Source organism: Pyrus communis, chromosome 16 (genome assembly GCF_041283825.1).
Source record: "Pyrus communis isolate YQ-2024b chromosome 16, ASM4128382v1, whole genome shotgun sequence".
Classification (NCBI taxonomy): domain Eukaryota; kingdom Viridiplantae; phylum Streptophyta; class Magnoliopsida; order Rosales; family Rosaceae; genus Pyrus; species Pyrus communis.
In genome coordinates, this window is record NC_142580.1 from 17,227,116 (window position 1) to 17,237,734 (window position 10,619).

Below are 10,619 nucleotides of genomic sequence, written 5' to 3' on the forward strand. Positions count from 1 at the left end.
TTATTAGTCTAGCAATGCAAGCGTCTTTTCTAATTTTCATATTAAAGAAAGATCAAGTTTTATAAAATAAAAAACCGAAACCAAATCAAACAAACCAAATCGAAAAAAATCGAAAGAAAACTAAACCGAACCGAATGAAACCGAACCCATCCCCAATTACATAACGACCATTAAATACAGGATTAAATTAACAATAAAACTAAAACTTTATTAATAAACCTACACCCCAATAATCAAACTCTTATCATGCAATTTTTCTCCTACGTACTATTCTGGCTAAAACACCAAGACCCCATCATAGACAAAATCATCCCTTTTTGAGGGAAGGATAGTGATTTTGAGGATAATAATTTTGAAGTTTTAGATTCCCTGGATAAATCGATTTATGCAACTTTTTCTCTTTGTTTGATTTCAATTATTTAGACTAGAAATATCGATTGTATTAATAAAAACTACATAAAATGAGTTCACTGTTATTTTAACATGTAAATCCCATAATAAATTGTGATGTACATCTTGAATTTGTTTATGACAATTTATTTGTTTCATTTTCATTTTTGCCACGAGCCTTGGGGCTCTCAAACGTCTGTGCATCATCAATAATGCTGCACACAATAGCTATGCCTAAGCAAAGGCAACGCGAATCGGCGAGAAAACAGACTACCCTTTTGAGCCCACCTCCAATTGAATTTGAACATCCTCATGGTTACGATTGAAAGATCGAGTAAACCACGTCCACAAACCCTAAATTGTAATCATGATAGTTGGATTTTAATCGTCAACAGAATCTCAAATTAGCTCTAGATTTCTTACTCGGTTTTCCCCCCAAGCGCCAACACATGTTACCGAGACCGACTCAACAAAACTGATTAGGCAAACGGGGATCGAGCAATTGTGCTCCAAATTCCCAATCGGAAACCCTAACACTAACCCTAGTTTTCCCCTCATTTCGTTGTCGTTGGAATTGGGTTAATCTCATTTATTAGAGAACGTGTTAAAATGTGAGGTATAACCACTTTTATATAGTGGCGTGGCTGTCCTGGCAAATTACACAAATACCCTTAATTCAATACAGAGAATCAACTGATTAATCAATTGAAGAATGAATGGCCTATTCAGACGAGAAATCAATGGCCTACGCATTACAACAGTTACACCAATTAGTGGAAGGACTCGAATGTTCTCTAACACTCTCCCTTAGACGTTCACAAATTGCTTAGTTGGGTAATCACAGGGACTCCATATCAATGCCTCGTCTTCATCTCTCTCAAAAATGAAAAATAAAATCCAGCAAAAGGTGAAACCTTAAAAATGGTATTAGGATTCAACCGAAATTATGAAAAAGGATCTTGCTTAATATAAATAGTTTGCACAACCCAATACAAGTTTGTGTACCCAACCGAAACAAATGAACATGTCAAAATTTCAAATGAAATACTCACATGTCACTAGTGTTACTAGTTCTATCAAGTAAAAGAATGGCACAACTTAGAATAACTCAAATATAAAAAAGCAAAAGATTTTACGTTTTAATGTTGTCGAGTAGACCAGATAGTGGCAATTCGAAAGCCATCCATGTAAGCAGATGCACCGGCTAGTTCTTGGCAGCGGCTGCAGGCACCAAATGTTGGGGCTGTTGGCACATGAAAGAGGCATTAGTAAATATGAGAACCCATAATGGAAAATCGAAGGCTTGCCAGTAAATATGTGTTCCGGGTTAGACTAGCTTCTTACCGCTTGTAGCTCCTCTTCATGCTTTGGAATAAAAGCAGTATCGACGTTGCCATTTTTGAAATCCTCTATATCAAGGATAAGTCTATGGTATTCAATGGTTGTGGGAACCCCTGTGGAACAAAGGCAATAACTGCATCAACTGGCATGAACAATGAAAAAGGAATGTTCTAGATTTACAACATGAATTAAAGCAACCTGAAACTTCAACCTTCGATTCTATTAATATCACAGCTTAAATTCAATTGGCTCACACACTGTTTTTTCAACACAAAGTTCGATCATGCTGACATAAAAAGTAACTCATAATGAATGATTTCACCAATTAACTTTATTACTATTTACCTGTTATGACAGTGTCGTCAAGAGCCCTCTTCATTCGCTCAATTGCCTTTTCTCTTGTTGGTGCCCAAACAATAAGCTACACCAAGGGAGCAATAATTGCCTCAGTTACTAGAATTTGGATCAATAAACCTGAAAGCTATAATTTCATATTGCTGATGTATATGGGCCACAAACCTTTCCAAGAAGGGAATCGTAATTTGGAGGAACCACATAATCAGGATAAACATGGCTATCCATTCTAACAAAGGGACCTCCAGATGGTAAGTAGGCTGTTATTCTTCCTGTTAAAAAAAGGCAGAAGATGATGTATTAAAAAATAAAATAATGTCATTGTTAATCCTGTGCATGCGCAACCCGAGTTAAATCAATGGAATTCTTTAAGTGCTGAACTAACTTAGAACCCTATATCATCAGGGTTTGGCGGTATCACATAGAGCCAGCCAATACAGAATAACGAAAAAGACCAAATGTAGCATTAGTGTCATGCTATACTAAGCAATAACCAAGGACATACCTGGCCCAGGTCGGAATCCTTTAAAAGCGTCTTCTGCATTGATACGGCATTCAATTGAATGTCCTCTGAGCACTATATCTTCCTGTAGATGGAACCACCTCCGTCAGACATTGAACAGAAAGCATCAAATCTGTCTCAAAAACTACACTACCATACTTACCTGTGTGTATCGGAGTTTTTCACCCATAGCCACACGAATTTGTTCTTCAATCAAGTCAACAGAGGAAATCATTTCTGTCACAGGATGCTCAACCTGTGGTTCCATGGGCAAAAATATTTTAGTTTAGCATAGCTAAGCAAACTTTTAATACCAGTCAAAGCAATCCTCAAAACTTATAATGATTAGTTTAACCTGAATCCGAGTGTTCATTTCCATGAAGTAAAAGGAACCTCTTTCATCCAAAAGGAATTCAATGGTTCCAACACCAATGTAGCCAATCGATGCTGCTGCTGCAACTGCTGCATCACCCATAGCTTTCCGCAGTTCTGGGGTCAATGCAGGGGAAGGTGCTTCTTCCAGAAGCTTTTGGTTCCTTCTCTGTGAATGTTACATTCAAAACATGAAAACAATTTGGCAGGTGTCATTGAGTTTTGCATTTCTCAGAAAAGAATAGAGGATAAATGGATAATAGCTAGAAGACAGCTGTATTCTAATAATAGAAATAAACTTTCACAGTGATTCATGCAACTAATAAGGCTGGATAAAGTACCTGGATGCTGCAATCCCGCTCTCCAAAGTGAATAACACTGCCATATTTATCTGCAAGAACCTGTTTTTACAAGGGAGAAATCAAGAGATTGCAGGTTGGCATCAAATGTCAAAATGAATACTAACAATAATCCAGAACATACGATGTATCACCATAAACAATATCCTGAACTTTTACAAGCACATTACCTGAAACTCAATGTGTCTAGGATTTTGGATGTACTTTTCCAAATAAACTCCATCATTTCCAAAAGCAGCTGCAGCCTCACTCTTTGCTTGCTGCAAACAATCAAATTGAGGGCAGAAAAATATTTAGACAGAAGCAGCAATGTATTACAAAAATTTAATATTCATTTAAAGATAATAAGACCAACTAAACTAAGAACCCAACCATACAATTTATAGTGATAACTTTATTTAACACAAAACAATATCTCTGAAGATGAACGAAGAAACACTTTTAGAGAAGACAAACAAAAAAAGAAGGAATCAGCGAAGTAACAAAATAAGAAGACAAGGCATTGGGTGCAGTACCTGTAACAACTTCACAAACTCCTCAGGTTCTTTAGCAAGACGCATACCACGTCCTCCACCTCCTGCTGTGGCCTTAAATAGCAAAACATGCTTATCATTTAACAGAAACAATAACAGACAAAATTCTATATTGGCTCTCCTTAACTCAGAATTTGAAAGAAAATATTAATGAAACACCAGAATACTAAATAGCCATTCCTGTCATGAAACTTTATTTTTAGTTCATTCAAGTCTTACATCTGATTCATTAGAGTTTAAATATAGCACACTAGTAACTGAGATTGTTTAGATTTATTTTTACCAAATGATGAAACGGCCTCATCCAAAGATTGGAGGTAACAGTTACAACTCACTAAAGCTACTGGGAACTAAGCAACAAACTTAAATTTCTGTAAGAAACTCCATGCTTGACTCAAACTCAAAACTAGCTTCATTGAGTTGGTACATCTTCACAGCTTAGCATTATAACAAGGAAATTGGGTAGTGTCAAACAGATACAATTTGTGAGCAGCTATTCTATGTAATAGGCATGTGTTCCTCTCAATTAACTTCAGTTTACAATTGAAAAGAAGTTAAAGAAAAAATTCTACTATATTAAATCATTAGTTTCCCTTTTATAGAATGGGAAAAGAAACTTGATAAATTAGGAATACGGTTAACTTTTGAACATTCACAGTTAACATTAAAAGGTGAGCACTGTAAATTCTATGACACAGCAAGGTACAATGAGTTTTAATTATCATAAAACATAATAGGACAAGATACTTTACTTTGATCATAACAGGAAAACCAATCTCATCCGCAAGCCTGATTCCTTCCTCTGTGCTCTGTGAAGGAAAAATGATTACAATTAACGTAAAATCAATTATATGACTACCTATTCCTGGAGGTGTTGAAACTTATAATACCTAAGGTTCAAGTAGATACCTGTAGTAATCCATCACTTCCTGGTACAGTTGGAACACCTGCTTTCTTCATTGTGTCTCTGGCAGTTGATTTATCACCCATAACACGGATGCTTTCGGGCTGTAAATTGTAATCAGATTTTCAAACTTTGTCCCCCATGAGAAGATGAACTAACTAATAAGCAACTAAATATAACCAAATGCTTCTATACACCTAAATGGATCAATTACTGTTCACTCTAAGATGTTGGGAACAAGTGAAATACATTGTATAAAACCGAATAAAATACAACTCAAGGAAAAAAAAAAAATCATTTTTGTCTAAGGGAAAAAATAAATTTTTTTTCAAGTTGAAAAATCTTCATTAATAACCAAAAAGCTATCTAATATATCGCATGAACTTATCACAGAAACGTTCTCTTGGTCACTCACCCTTGGAATTGATATCAAGGGTTGAGATTAAAACATTAAAAGCACGTCCATTTATTCTCCACCCTTGATATCAAATCCAATGGTATGTGGCCATGAATCCTTAGTCACCAGGTTAGCAAGAGAACAGGACTCTAGCTTATCACGTTCACATGGCACAAACCCAGAACTTCACAATGGGGTGAGCTGAGCCTTGGAACTAAATAAGATAATGAGAGGAGGAAAAAGAAAGAGGGCTGAAATGAGAGGTAAAAAGAAAAAGAAATTCCCTTGAAATGGGACGGGGCTATCACACACTGAAGCCACCATCTTTGTCTGCACCTAATTTAAATCTAAAAATTAGAATTAAGAGAACAGTTCCTAGCTTTAAGTGTTTAAAGTTTTATTTTATTTTACTTGAAGTACTTACCTTAGGCCCAATAAAATTGATTCCATGTTCTTTGCACATTTCAACAAATGATGCATTCTCAGAAAGGAAACCATATCCCGGATGCAACATTGTACATTTCCGACTGATGGCAGCAGATAAAACGTTTGGAACAACTAAGTACCTGCAGAAAGATATATCAAAATGGCCAAGTTTAATCATTATCATCTGTAACAGAAACTGGGACATAAAATTATTATGTTCTTAAGATAAAGAATGTAGATCACAGGTAAAGTAGTAAAACAGGGCTGGCCAGCTTGAGCACGGCACAATTCAAATGAGCATGGAGGGGCTAGGTCACATCCTTTGTCATGCCACGCTAACCAAAAGGCATAAGGCATGTAAAACCATTGGTTTATTACAACTACAATCTTTGTTTGCAGTTTCTTTATTGCACATCCTTATAAACAATGATTATCTATCAACGATGTTATTATGTGTTTACTTTCATCCTTGACTTCTTTCTAACAGAAAAATAATAATCATCACTTATTTGTAATCTTACTAGCCACATCTTAGTAACTAAGATTAACTTTATAATAAACTGTTACTAAGTGAGATACAAAAAGAATTGTAACGAATGATCACGTTACTCCTAGTTACTGCACATGGAATACTTAAAAAAAAAATCATGGTTCCCTTTGGATTCCTAACTCCTGAACTTAAATGGTTTTCAGAAAGGATTCCTTTGTGAAAGTTATGATAGGGGGGAGAAGGACAAAGAACAGCGTAAAAAAGAAATTAAACTGATCAACCACTTACGATTGACTGCTTGCTGCTTCACCAATGCAAACTGACTCATCAGCCAATTTCACATGAAGTGCATCCTTGTCTATTGTTGAGTAAACAGCCACACAAGGTATTCCCATCTCATGGGCTGTTCGAATAACGCGGACGGCAATTTCCCCTCTATTTGCCACCAGAATTTTTTCAGCACGACATGTAGCATGAAGAGCTCCCCCATGCCTCCTGGATTTAATACTAACTTGAGCACCCTGAGCTCTATGCCTTAAAAAGTTGACTTTATTTCCCACCATAAAGCTACATTGGGAGCTCCGGATCTCTCTAGTTCTCCCAAAAAATAAGCCCTTCCGTTGACAGAAGAAAATGAAAAACAAATGTAAAGAAAATTGCGAATAAATTACAAGGCATGTCTGAAGACCATAACAGAAGCAATAACAAACAGGATTCTGAAGAACATTTAACAATCACAACTCACTTGTTTTGCAACGCTATTTATCTAGGAATTCCAATATGTTACTTTCCCCTAATGAGTTATAATCGTTCTATTATCTTCGGTTTTAATGCATTGGATAAGCAAGGTAAAGTTTTGAGCTTCTCCACAGCACTGGAAGGTACTTATCTACGAAGCCACATTCTTCGGTCTATATAGTTATAAAAAGAGACCCAATGAAGTACCTAAGAAATTAAACCAAATCTCAAACTAACTAACACGCATTTGAAAAGTGGATCCATTTCAATATATATATATATATATATAGCTTGAATAACTCACTATCACACCGATCATATCCGAACTAAGATCAATTGATTAACCACTCCAATTAAAATTAATCAGAAAACCACGCAACATTTGAAACCCAAACCCAATTCAAAAAAACGAAATAAGCATTGGGCAACAGAGGTACTTACCGGAGTTGGCGTGACAGTCTTGCAGATGGGCATTATGGCATCCATTTTCAAAACAAAGCGATATGTGTTACACCAAATATCCCAGTCACTGCCATTGCAGAAGAACAACAGAAAAACAGCATAATTTGTTAGAAATTGCAACACTCTCTTTCCACAAAATCGAGAAGAAGCTAAGCAGGAATCAACCATTCACATGATTCTAATTCTATCGTAGAATTAAATCACAACCCAAAAAAGGGGAAGTTGCTGCCATTTCGAAACGATTCAAATGCTAAAATTTGACACTGGAACAGGGAAATACCTTTCTCAATTGGCTCAGATCAAGCTCAGATTGGATGAAGAACAAGAAAAGGAAGCCTCTTTGGTACCCAAGAGGTCTAGAGAGAGAGAGAGAGAAACAGAGATGCGAAGTGGGAAGGTGGGAAGGTGGGAAGGAACGAGGGTAGATATAAAGAGAGTAGAGTTGTCGATGAAAACGAGGGGAGTGAGTGATTGAAATCTCCGCCTACAAGGAAATGGGAAAACCACCGCCAGCCCTGGAAGCCGCCGCCCTCCCCCATCCCCGGCGGCCCTCCATTCCTCTCTATCCATACTCCCCAAAACAGAGAAATAAAACGAAAAGCAAAACATTAAATTGAATTCACTGACTGACCTGAATGGTTTTAGGTTACTGTTGCTGTTGACCGTGGCAATGAAGAAGGAGTGGGGCGAGCTGGGAGGTGATGAGAGGAAGAGGAGTGGAGGACGGCTGACGGAGGAGAGCTAGTTGGACTGCACGGCCACTACGCCGCCACTGCCACTTCCCTTGTCAATGATGCTAAGTTTTCATCCACGGTGGCGGTGTTACGATGCCATGAAAGTCTACGTATCACTAACACGTGGATTAGTAAGCCACGTTACAGTGTTACGATTCAAATGAACACGGTATAATGGTTACGTAAGAGTGTGTATCGTATTGACAACATAATTTTTTGGGTAAATATAAAATTTACTATCCTCATATTTCGTGGTTTTTAATATTTAGTAGATCAAGTTTTTTTCGTTCCAAATCATACCTAAAATCTTAATTTTGGGACAATCTCATACATCTGTTAGTCAAACTTTTAAATCTACCATTAACTGATGACGAACGCCACGTGTTATTAAGGTCCACGTGATTTTTATTTTTTTGAGAAGGGGTTCAAAAAAAAAAAAAAAACTGAAACATGTCTTCTACCCCCGCACCTTCTCTCCCTCCATTCTCCCTCCTCTTTCTCTCTCTACCTCTCTCTCCTCTCTCCTCTCTCTGTACCTCCCTCCATTCTCCAATCCAGCAAAGATTCAATCTCTTCCCAATTTCGAATACGGAGGAGAGAAAGCATATTTCCTTCTTTCTCTGCAATTTCTAGGGTTTATTGAAGAGATCCCGACCCGATCTTCTCCGCTACACCACCCATTTCCCACCGCTGTGATGTTCGTCGATAGCGCCCTTGTTTCTTAGAGCCCGAGTCCGCCTTGGACAAACCCTGCATGAAGATCTTTTTGCCATTGATTTCTTCATCTCAGCCAGAGCAAATCTTGGGTTTTCTCCATTTTTTGGTTTCTAGGTTTGAGAGTTGCTTTGTTTCTAGGATTTTACAAGGAAGAAGAAGTGAGAAGGGAAGAAGGAAGGAGGAGAGAAGGGAGGTTGCTTTGTTTCGGTTTTTTTTTTTTTTTTTTTTGAACCCCTTCTCAAAAAAAAAATTCACGTGGACCCCTTAAAGACACGTGGCGCCCAGTCATTGTCCACATAGTCACCACGTCATTAGTTAACGGTAGATTTAACAATTTGACTAACGGATGTATGAGACTATCCCAAAATTAACACTTTAGCTATGACTCTGAGATGAAAAAAACTTGATGTACTAAATGTTGAAAACCACGAAACATGAGAGTAGTAAACTGATATTTACCCCAATTTTTTGGGCTTATTTATGGCTATAGCACTTACTGGCTTATTTGAAAGTACTTTTAAAATGACCAAAAACGTTTTTAGAGAAAATGATTTTGGCACTTAAAGGGTTTCATGTAAGAAACATAAGCTATGTGCTTTTTGCATGAAGCAATAAAGTGATTTTTTATGGTTAATTACATTTTTATTTTTATTAAGGATTGGTTTCAAAAGTAATTTCACCAAAAGAGTTTTCAGCTATTTTAAAACACTTCTAAACAAGCTCATATTCTTTGCTAAATTTTACTCAACAAAATCCAACAACATCGGGCTTCGAACCACTCAACGGAACCAAAATACCAAGCGGGATTCTAGGCCACTTAACGAAATCCAAACTAGGATATGATTTCGAACCACTCAACAGAATCGCGGAGTAAAAGGGATTATGAACCTCCCAACGGAATCCGAGTGGATAGCATTCTGAACCACTTAACGGAATCGCGGAGTATGATGGATATCGAACCACTCAATAAAATTAAAATTCAATGCACTATTCCTGACCACTCAACAGAATCCAGACAGAGCAGGGAACTGGACCACTCAACGGAACCTAGTGGAAGTCTAAGGAACATAAATATGGCTCGAAGAAACAAAACATGAATCAAGTGTTCAATTACAAAGGCTCAACGAAATGAAACAAAGCACATGCACTGAATTTAGAACGGTTCAACGAAGCGAGAAATGAAACAATGAAACGGGATATGAAACAAGCTCTGAAGCAACAAACCACATGGTAATAGGTTAACGTTCCACTACTAGCCCTCACATTTCATCGCATCATACCAATCATGCAAATCAAACCACATATCAAATATACACATCAATCACATTTCACAAATGTTTTCAATACACAGTCAAATCACATTTAATAAAATCAAGTGATAACCACAAAGAATGCTAAATACGATAGTAGGTAGTAACCGTATCACATATATTCAAGCCACTTACTAACCAATGTAGGCTCACTAGACTTCATTTAGTCTCATGTAGTACTAATTTTAGTATTTAAAACGATTCAAGACATGTTGACCAAAAGTCAACTCTCAATCAACAGTAGGGTCCACAACCCTAGGTAATTTGATCTGGAAGATCCACACATCTAATTTTAGATCCGTAACTCTCTAAGGTCCTCATTATGCTCATAGAACAACATACTAAAATTTCATTGCAATCCGACGGTCGGATCTCTGCCAATCACAAATTCAAGTGGCGGTCAACGTTTGGTTTTAGAAACTTAGAAATTCAATTTGGGAAGATTTGTACGTCATATTCCCGATCCGTCAGTTTCTAATGTCCTTAAATATGACGTTCTATGGGGATGGGGGCCTAGTTGCAATGGCACTATACGATCTAACGGTCGGATCGTCGATTCAAATAATGATCAAGTGGCGTATTATAATAAA

The 10,619-nt window shown here is 37.1% G+C and overlaps 1 protein-coding gene across 2 annotated transcripts; it reads right to left on the bottom strand.

Annotated features, from left to right (window-relative positions):
- Positions 1–1,334: 1,334 nt before the first annotated feature.
- LOC137731860 (biotin carboxylase 1, chloroplastic) lies at positions 1,335–8,175 on the bottom strand. Of its 2 annotated transcripts, none has more exons than XM_068471103.2 (16): positions 7,900–8,175; positions 7,248–7,335; positions 6,357–6,682; positions 5,577–5,718; positions 4,761–4,859; positions 4,604–4,660; positions 3,834–3,905; positions 3,489–3,578; positions 3,301–3,360; positions 2,943–3,128; positions 2,751–2,843; positions 2,591–2,672; positions 2,251–2,357; positions 2,077–2,152; positions 1,735–1,844; positions 1,335–1,633 (listed from the first exon to the last, which is right to left on the bottom strand). In XM_068471103.2, exons 2-16 carry the CDS (start codon positions 7,290–7,292, stop codon positions 1,595–1,597), a joined length of 1,584 nt encoding a protein of 527 aa, XP_068327204.2. In that variant the 5' UTR covers positions 7,293–7,335; positions 7,900–8,175; the 3' UTR covers positions 1,335–1,594. The 2 variants fall into 2 exon arrangements, with proteins under 2 accessions (XP_068327204.2, XP_068327205.2); XM_068471104.2 differs by having other exon boundaries at positions 7,549–8,083.
- Positions 8,176–10,619: the final 2,444 nt, after the last annotated feature.

What these genes read in the sequence shown, in the direction of transcription:
- LOC137731860 (XM_068471103.2), bottom strand. Translation starts at nt 7,292, where the DNA reads ATGGATGCCATAATGCCCATCTGCAAGACTGTCACGCCAACTCCG. An exon ending in AGTTTGTGAAGTTGTTACAG is followed by an intron (nt 3,579 to 3,833) that starts GTACTGCACCCA and finishes GATTGTTTGCAG; the next exon opens with CAAGCAAAGAGTGAGGCTGC. An exon ending in AAAAACTCCGATACACACAG is followed by an intron (nt 2,673 to 2,750) that starts GTAAGTATGGTA and finishes TTCCATCTACAG; the next exon opens with GAAGATATAGTGCTCAGAGG.